This window comes from Cebus imitator, unplaced genomic scaffold (assembly GCF_001604975.1).
Source record: "Cebus imitator isolate Cc_AM_T3 unplaced genomic scaffold, Cebus_imitator-1.0 Scaffold17, whole genome shotgun sequence".
Lineage (NCBI taxonomy): Eukaryota > Metazoa > Chordata > Mammalia > Primates > Cebidae > Cebus > Cebus imitator.
In genome coordinates this window covers 3,693,072-3,703,018 of record NW_016107332.1, presented here as the reverse complement: position 1 = coordinate 3,703,018, position 9,947 = coordinate 3,693,072, and the positions used below count along the sequence as shown (strand labels likewise).

Here is a 9,947-nt window from a genome sequence, read left to right as displayed (position 1 = left end):
CAATCTGCAGGCTGGCAGCAACCACCACCAGGAAAAGTGAGGATGAGCTGGTACCAGTGCATCTGTCTTTTGCTGCATCTAACCACAGTGACCAACTATATCCCAATGACATGCAGGGATGAAAGTCTGGGAAACAGTTACAGCTTCTCTGGCTCAAACAGTACAAAGCAGCCAGGCATGGAAAGCCTGGTGTTTTCCTTGTTGCTAGCATGTGGCCTCTAGCTACAGAAACCCTGTCAAGTTCCAAACAGGAAAGTTTGGAATTCCTGCTTCGGAATGAACCAAGGCAGAAAAGAATTTCTCATTTAAAGACTTAAAGAATGAAGAGGAAATAAAAAGTAAAAGAAAACAAAGCAAAACATAAAATCTTGCCTGTCACAGCTGCTTAAATTGACTAGATATTTTGTTTCTTTTAGCCTTTTGTTTGTTTTGCTTGTAGGTGTATATGTGTTTTCTAAGGATTTATAATTTAGTAATGATCACACAATAATTTATTCTCATGAAAAGGACATCAGTTAGAAATCAAGGCTAATAGTTGGACTGAAATCATGTGGTTTCAAAAGAATACAGTATATTTAGCCTTTACTAGATGCTAGAAAAGAGGCCAGAATGCTCATTTTAGATGTAGATGACATTTAGTCATGGAATTTCAGTCAGGCATTGTGCAAAATGAGACCCTGAGAGTTAGGGAGTAAAAGCATTCAGTCTGGAAAAAACATGAATCAAGTTTTTACATGAAAATGCTGTTTTAAAAACTTGAATTTTTAAAGAAAAGAAGACATTACTGGTAAAAATGCAAAGTTGCAAGAAGAAGATATCTCTGCAGCGTGGCTTGTTGATTAAAAAACACAAAGTGCGTTTTTTCTTTAGTCCAACCAGTAGGTGGTGGACAGCCTAGTCAAGGACTTAGCAGGATCCCAGTTTCTAAGGTACCAGAGTCATTAAACAGGAAACAAGGATTTTCTGGTTCAAAGATAATGGTATGTTATGGGTAGCTGTGATCTCGTATCATTTCTTTTTTCATCATTGAAACCCTACAAGAAGGAGGTGCTAAAATACAAAAATGTAATTTAAACCCAAAAGTGAGCTTTTGGAGGAAGAAAAAATATTCGCACTTAGGGAAAGAAAACTTTGTTATTTTTCTGAGGTCAGTTCACTCAGCAGAAATAGACAAGTCTTCTGATCCTCTAGGATATTAATTGTCAATGAAAGCAAAACTGAATATAGAAAAATCTAAAGTAGCTGGGTGAGGTGTCATACTGAATAATTAATATCCACAAGCCTCAAGTCCTCCTCCCCAGCACCAAATTTTTACCATAATTCTTATAAAGTATCCATTTGAAAGCAGGTACTTCAATTTCTTTTTATTCTGATGTCTGGAATCACCAAAGTCCAAGGAGTTGAGAAATGAAAAATAAACAAAGGGACTAGTTAATGCATAAACTGAATGATTCAAAGCCCCCAAAATTCAAAGTCACTATATCAGGTTGTGCTATCTCTAATAACAATACTTTGGCTGCAAGAAAAATATTTAATTAGAACACCATGTGAAATTTTAATTTATAAAGCTAGAGTTGTAGATGAAAAATTATGTTTTAAAGAGCTACAAGGCTGGGCACCATGGCTCATGCCTGTAATCTAATATGTTGGGAGGCTGAAAGCAAATCAATTCATTTTGCAAAATTACCAGCATGACTTTGCTTGAGGCCAGGAGTTCAAGACCAGCCTGGACAACATTGGTGACCCTCATCTCTACAAAAAATAAAAATAAAAAATTTAGCCAGGCATGGTGACCTGTGTCTGTGGTCCTAGTTACTCTGGAGGCCGAGGCAGGGGATAGCTTGAGCCCAGGAGTTAAAGGCTGCACTGAGCTATGACTGTGCCATCGCACACTCCAGCCTGGACAACAGAGTGAGACACAATCCTCTCTCTGAAAAAAAAACAGGAACATCAGCAAACTTGACAAATAATTTTGGTTCAACTCAAGCACTGCCTTAGACTATAATTAACTACTTAACCAGGCATACAATGAAATGTTTATGTTTTCTGGTAATTTTATTTAAATAATTAGAAGAAATTCATTGTTACCTATAATGAAAATAAATCAGTCAATTTACTTAAAATCTTGTATTTGAAAATACATACAAATTCTGTGGGGGAGAAGGACAGTAATAACTGAGAAACCCTGAAGCCTCCCGTGTAATATTTTTAAAATAAAATGTTTTCATTCAAAGATTTAGAAAAAAAAAACCTATCTAATTCTGAAGAAATCAGTTTCTAAATTACATTTTTCATTGATTCATCACAATTCATTTTGCAAAATTATCAGCATTGGACCATGCCAATGAGAGTTAAATGCCTACACTGTATCTTAACAGTATCGTAATATTCTAATAATTTCATGAAATTGACATAAATGTTCTGTCCAGATCAAAGAAATTACTTTGTAACTGACCATTGTGATTGTCTGCTTCAACCTCTAACTACTTCTGGGGCTGCAGGAACAACAAAAACTAAAATCTATTTGTATTGACTACTGAAGACAACACAATTTACAAAGCACTATCGTCCCAATTTTGGTTTCTAATAAGTTACCTAGTGATTCTCCCAGTACTCTTACTTGAAAATAAGATGGCAATGAGACTGTGTGAAAGAATAAACAAAAGCACAACTACAGATCTGTCTCCAGGCATTGAATAGGTGATTAGTCGTAGAGATTGTGGAACAAAAACCTATAGTTTTCCTCTACTTTTGAAAAAAAAGATACTATCCATTGACATAGTTCATTCTTCTTGACTTTCCTTTTAATTCCAGTTTTCACTCAGTCAGCTCCATGTGGTGGGATGGGTCCAGGGCCCTTTGTTGCCATAATGGGTTAGCTGACAGGAGAGAATGGGGCTTCTCGACAACCCCATCAAGGAGCTGTGTTCCATGGGAGGGCATATGAAAGCTTTGCTCCATTTCCTGGGGACAGGAGCCCTTATCACTGGATACTGGAATCCAGCAGCCTTGCTCGGTGCCCATTCCACATAAATGGGGCTCCTTACTCCATGAAGTTGGTTGCACTGACCCTACACAAAAGACAAAAGAAATTTCAGTATTCATATCATTCATAACACTTGGCAAGAGAAATCATAAATGGCAGAACTGGCCTGAAACACAAATATAACCCATTTTCAAACTACTCTAGACACATTTTCTTTTTCTTTCTTTCTTTCTGTCTGTCTTTATACGGGGTCTCACTCTGTCACCCAGGCTGGAGTGACACCCAGGCTGGAGCACAGTGACACAATCACAGCTCACCACAGCCGCTTCCTCGGGGTCAGGTGATCCTTCCACCTCAGCTTACAGGGTTGCCACGTTGGCCAGGCTGGTTTTGAACTCCTGGGCTCAGGTGATTCACCCACCTCACCTCACAAAATGCTAGAATTACAGGTATGAGCCACCGTGCCCCACTCAGGGCCCAATTTTTTGAAAATCAAATAGGCCAGTACAGTAGCTCATGTCTATAATTCCATCACCTTGGGAGGCTGAGGTGGGAGGATGGCTTGCACCCAAGGGCTCAAGACCAGCCTGGGTAACATAGGGAGACTCTATCTCTACATAAAATAAAAAATTAGCTGGGCATGGTAGTGCACGCCTGTGGTCCCAGCTACTTAGGAGGCTGAGGTTGGAGAATCGCTTGAGCAATGAGCCATGACTAAGCCACTGCACTTTAGCCTGGGTGACAGAGTAAGACCTTGACTGAAAAGAAGTTTTTAAAAATTAGAAGAGCCTTGGTTGGCATCTTAAATCTTTTTAATTAAAATAGTCTTAGTTAATTGAGATGATTTAAAGAACTGTACTACCTGACACATTGCTCTTTAGCTTTTACTGTGTACTTCCTGTCTCCCCATCTGGACCACAAATGACTTAAGAGTAGACAGAGCTCAGGATTTTTTTGGTTTTTCTTTCTGAAATGGAGTCTCACTCTTTCAGCCAAGCTGGAATGCAGTGTTGCGATCTCAGCTCACTGCAACCTCCACCTCCCAGACTCAAATGATCCTCCCACCTCAGCCTCCTGAGTAGCTGGGACTACAGGTGTGCACCACCATGCCAGGCTAATTTTTGTGTTTTTTGGTAGAGGTGTTGGCCAGGCTGGTCTCTAACTTCTGATCTCAAGTGATCTGCCCGCCTTGGCCTCCCAAAGTCCTGGGATTACAGGTGTGAGCCACCATACCTGGTCTGAGCTCAGATTTTAGATGTATTTGTTTTCCTTTCCCCTGGCGTGGTCAGCTGCCCCTAGCATATGCTCTGCACTTAACCTGTGTCAGCTGATGTTGGCTGAGCTCAACGAAGATGGTTTTATGGAACTACACTAGTATTGCGTTTTAATACGTTTTTCAGGAGCAGAGAAGAAATTGACTCAGAGCCAAACTTGATCTTCTGTTTAATTCCTCACTTGACCTCCCCACACCCCAATCTCTATGCGCACTTTCACCCCAGGCATTTATGAGACAGCTGGACATGATCGGGGATGTGATCAGTCCTTCTGGGAGACAGTTATATGAGTGACCCACAGAGAATGGGTCAAATTGTTTGCAGTACAGTGCGGGGGTGAGGGGGGGACAATACAGCAGTAGCAGAGAGAGACATTCTAACATATTCCTGAGTATTCAGCTAACTGTAACAAGTCCTTAGTTCTCTTCTAAGTTTAACCAAATTCCTGTGAAATTATTGTGCTCTTAGCTTGCAAAACTGTATTACTTGTGCCTCTGTAGTGGATTACCATTATAAGAATGAATTGTGTTTTTAGCTGCTCAAGGAAAAGTGGTAACTAGGAGATATTCCATTACTTTTTAAAAGTGTTACCCATAACAATAAACACTGAAACAAATTTTTGAAAATGCTGAATTTTTCATCAGGGGAAAGTAATGATCCATATAGAAAACTGTTACTTATTGTAGTTTTCACATTCAATTCTTAAGTGTACCTTAATATCCAGGCCTTCTTCAAATTAGGTAACAAATTTGTACTGAATTCAGTATTTGGGGTTTCATGGCAACATAGGTATGAGAAGGGAATTTAGAGTGAGTTTTCCAAAATAAGAAGCCTATGTTCTTTCCAGAAAGAAGTGTGAGGAGGAGTTTGCGGTAATAAGCATATTGAAGAAGGAAAAAATATGGAAAATATAATTAGAGTTGATATTTCATGAGCTCCTTTCATTAGCAGAGGTACTGTTTTTGTTGGCTAAACGTTTCTCTAAACCTTTCCAAAGGCTCATGACACAAAGGCATGGTCAAAAATGCCTTTGGCCTGTGATGCAATGTCCTCTGGCCTGTGAAACAAAACTCAAACTGAGACCCAAACCCAAAAGGTTGATCGTAACGCAACTCTTGGAAAAAGTATTATGTGAAATGGTATCTGAGTTCATTTCTCTCCAAAGTAGACTGAGTTCCTGAGAACCAGGGTTGGTTTTACGGCCTCTCCACAAGTGGCTTGGCTGGACTTCACAGACAGCCAGGCGTCTGGCTAAGGTCAGGCCCCTGATAAGACGGGAATACTCTGAAATCCCCAGGACAATCCTCACATCAACTTAAATTCACAGAAACCCTTCCCACTAGACGGATTGAACATGGAACATGTTTTCTTGAAACCATTTAAAACTTAACTGGGACTACCGCAGCTACCAGTATAGATCCTGGACCCAAAGAATGACCTCAAAACTCAGTTCAAATCCAGGAGTCACCCATTGTATTCTTGCTCAAAGTGCAAGGACATGGGCTGCTCTGTGACTAGAGTTCTGAGTGAACATGTTAGCTTCATGTAAGACACAACTCAAGTGCAAATAAGGTCCATGGCATTTCAATACAGCCCAGCTACTCACAGAGCTTATGCAATTTAGTTATGTTTTGTGTGTGTGTGTGTGTGTGTGTGTGTGTGTGTGTGTGCGCGCGTGTGTGGTTAAATGAGACTTTTGACTGAAAAACAGTAAGGAACTAAGTAAAAGCAACTATTCACCAGGAGCCAGGGATAAAAACTGACCAACATCTGCTGCATGACCATCCTCACCAGCCTCCGGTTGACTCCCAATCCTGAGGTCTTGGTGTTCCTTTATAACCACAAACTGCAGACAACAAAAAGGACACAGAGAGGATATTGTTATCATTCACAAATGATCTCAACATCATTGAATCAAAGTCTATGGCTTTACAATATTCATCATATATAAAGTGAAAGTCAGAAGAAAGGCCCTGTGAAGTTTGTCTTTCTAGCTAAAGAGAGATTCAGCATTCATTGAAGAACGTTGTGTTACTTTCTCTCAAAGCAACTAGGCACTACCAATATGTTAACTGAAGAATCTATTCTAATTCTGGAATCTCAGCTTTTAGGGTCATGGATCCCTGAAGGCCACTGATTTACCACAAGCAACCCAAGAATCCCTAAGTATTCTTTGCCCGTAGGCCAGACAAATAATATCTCATATATGTATGTGCTACAGCTTTTCATACACACACGCACACACACATTTATAACACTCATTTAAACATGCTACCAAGTTCTGAGTAATTTGGGGCCATTAAAGGTACTAATAACTACTAGTGCAATGACAATTTCATAAGCTGGTTGAACAGCCTGGGGACCCAGAATTTTAATAGGGAGGAACAGAAAACAACATTTCTCTTCAAGTCAACAAAATGATTACTTTTGTCATTATTTGTATTATCAAAAATTGATTGGGCACTTGCAATGCAGGCTGACCAGAGATCACTGGCTTACATTCACTCTAGATAGATTAGATATTAAAACAGATCCATGCTACAAGGAAAGGAAAGAAGTAACCGCATACAGCAGGACAAAGGACATCATTTGGTGAAGTCCTTCCTTGTCAATCAGTAACCAGTACAAGGACTGGCCCGCGGTTTTGGCTGATCAGGCTCCATTGGTTCAGAAACGGGCCCTCCACAGAAAGGAGTGTGCAACTCAGAAACAACAGAAAGAGGAGTAGAAAAAAACTCTTTGTCCATATTTTCCTTTGAGAAAGGTGTAGAAAGGGATGATGAGTGGGGCCAATTAGGGAGAAGACAGGGAAATGTTGATAAGGGAAGGGTGAATCCAGACAACATGCATTTTCATTTTCTTATTTTTTACAATACTAATCATGCTTCGTCTTGTCCTCATTAATGATCTCCTGCAGCAACGCATTGCAAAATCAACACAGGATCCACTGTTTAAAGACACATGCCCATTATTTCTGTCTCAAGCCAAAATTCAACCCTCTGCACTGCAAATTTTCTAACCTCGTGCCTCTCTGCCAGAGGAACATAGGTCCCGGAATTCTGGGCTGAGGTGGGAAAAGCCGCTGATGGAACCAGATTTGTTTCTGCTGCTGCTTCCTCTAGTTTGAGCGTTCAGCTCTCCCCGACTCCCACTGATATCTGTAGCAGCAGCTGCTGTCAATGACAGTTATGAAGGATGTAGGGGACTGAGCTCAGCAGCCCCAGGCCTCCTAACATAGTTCAGAGCCAACAAGTTGCTCATGACAGCAGCAAATGCTTTTGATTTTTTAATAGGCATACACAGATTGTGTTTCTCCTTCACTCCCATGATGATGACTTAATGAGATAAATTAAACCTGCTATTCAAAACCGGAATGAAATATCATGTAGCCTGACAAGTAAAATCTGGGTAACTTAGAAGTTCAGAAAGTCATGAAGCCTCAAAGAACCAAGCACATTCTACAGCTAAGTTCTCCAAGAATCACACACTGGTGGAATTGATAAAGACTGAAGGGATCTTAAAGATAATCTAATCCAAACCCCTCGTACTGAGGGGGAAGCAGAGGTCTGCATAGGTTAAAGAATTTTATGTAGATAGCCAATTGGTGGGGGAGTAAGACTAGAACTCACATTTCTTCTTCTCATGTCTCACTCTGTCACTCAGGCTGGAGTGCAGTGGTGCTACCATAGCTCACTGCAACCTTGAACTCTTGGATTCAAGTGACCCTCCTGCTTCAGTCTCCTGAGTAGCTGGAACTACAAGTGTGCACCACCACACCCAGCAAAGTTTTTTAAATTTTTTTAAGAGATATGATCTTGCTACGTTGTTCAGGCTGGTCTCAAACTCCTGGCCTCAAGCAATCCTCCTGCCTTGAGGAGGCCTCCCAAACACAGGGATTACAGGTATGAGCAACCTCGCCCAGCTTCTATTTTTTTTTTTTTTTTTGCCCTCAAACTTGAGTCCAACCAAAAAAATAAGGAAACACTGAAAGCCTATTACAGGGAGGAACAGATGATCACCTGGTAGTCAAAAGCACAGTCACAGGAAGCTACTTTTTGGGAATTCACAGTGAGATGGGAGCTAGGAGTAGGGGGAATGAGGTGGGAAGGACCCCAAACATTGTCTTTGCTCCTCCATAACCTCTCCCTGTTAGAGCTTCCCTAAGGATTCAATCGTCCATGAATCTGCCACATATGCCAGTCTCTTCCACAATACATACCACAAATAATGCCAACAGCATCCACTGAATCAGTCGTTGACTCTGACAGGTTTCTGGCAATGGAGATTCCCTTAACTGATTCAGGAATGTGTAGCCTGTCTCAAGACTGCCCTCTAGTGTTCCAAGACCAATTACTGAAGTGGATGATTTATGAAGCATCTTGAACTTCCCAAACCTCTGTGTTTTTTGGAAAATATTTAGGATCGTCAGATAAAATACAGAACCCAGTTAAATTTAACTTTGAATTTAAACTTGAACTTTCAGTATAAGCATGAATTTAACTAGGCACTCTATATTTTTGTTTGTTATCTGGCAACTATTTTGCTACTGAAATTTAGGGAGTTGAACTGTGTCCGAGAAAGAAATATTAAGAAAATTAGAGCTCAACGCAGTGGCTCATGCTTGCAATTCCAGCACTTTGGGAGGCCAATGCAGGTGGATTGCTTGAGCCCAAGAGTTTGAGATAACTCTGGGCAACATGGTGAAACTCTGTCTCTACAAAAAAAACAAAACAAAAATTAGCTGGGTGTGGAGGTGTGTGCCTGTAGTCCCAGCTATTCAGGAGGCTGAGGTGGGAGGATCGCTTAAGTCCAGGAGGTCGAGGCTTCAGTGAGCCATGGCTGGACACTGCACTCCAGCCCGGGTGACAGAGCTAGATCCTGTCTCAAAAAAAGAAAAAAAAAAAGAAAAGAAGGATATGAACAGACACTTCTCCAAAGGAGACATTTATGCAGCCAGCAAACATTTTAAAAAGCTCATTATCACTGGTCATTTGAGAAATGCAAATTAAAACCACATTGAGATACCATCTCATGCCAGTTAGAATGGCGATCATCAAAAAGTCAGGAGACAACAGATGCTGGAGAGGATGTGGAGAAATAGGCACTTTTACACTGTTGGTAGGAGTGTAGATTAGTTCAACCATTGTGGAAGACAGTGTGGCGATTCCTCAAGGACCTAGAAATAGAAATCCATTTGACCCAGCAATCCCATTACTGAGTATATACCCAAAGAATTGTAAATCATTCCATTATAAAGATGCATGCACACATATGTTTATTGCAGCACTGTTCACAATAGCAAAAACTTGGAACCAACCCAAATGCCTATCAATGATAGACTGAATAAAGAAAATGTGGCACATATACACCATGGAATACTATGCAGCCATAAAAAAGGATGAGTTCATGTCTTCATAGGGACATTGATGAATCTAGAAACCCTCATTTTCAGCAAACTAACACAAGATCAGAAAAACAAACACTGCATGTTCTCACTCATAAGTGGGAGTTGAACAATGTGAACACATGGACACAGGAAGGAGAACATCATACACCAGGGACTGTCAGGGGGTGGGGAGCTAGGGGAAGGATAGCGTTTGGAGAAATACCTAATGTAGATGACAAAGTGATGGATGCAGCAAACCACCATGGCATGTGTACACCTATGTAACAAACCTGCACGTTCT

General features: G+C 40.7%; 1 protein-coding gene across 2 annotated transcripts in view; it reads right to left on the bottom strand.

Annotated features, from left to right (window-relative positions):
* Positions 1 to 1,349: 1,349 nt before the first annotated feature.
* The window catches only part of EGF (epidermal growth factor), a 91,349-nt gene continuing 82,751 nt past the window's right edge, over positions 1,350 to 9,947 (bottom strand). Inside the window, exons 23-24 of one of the 2 annotated variants that reach the window (XM_017509715.2) lie at positions 6,025 to 6,106; positions 1,350 to 3,071 (exon numbers count right to left, since the gene is read on the bottom strand). In XM_017509715.2, the coding sequence (XP_017365204.1) occupies positions 2,818 to 3,071; positions 6,025 to 6,106 (336 nt within the window). In that variant the 3' untranslated portion in view covers positions 1,350 to 2,817. The remainder of the gene's footprint in view (positions 3,072 to 6,024; positions 6,107 to 9,947) is intronic. The other variant, XM_017509719.2, reaches the window with a different exon arrangement.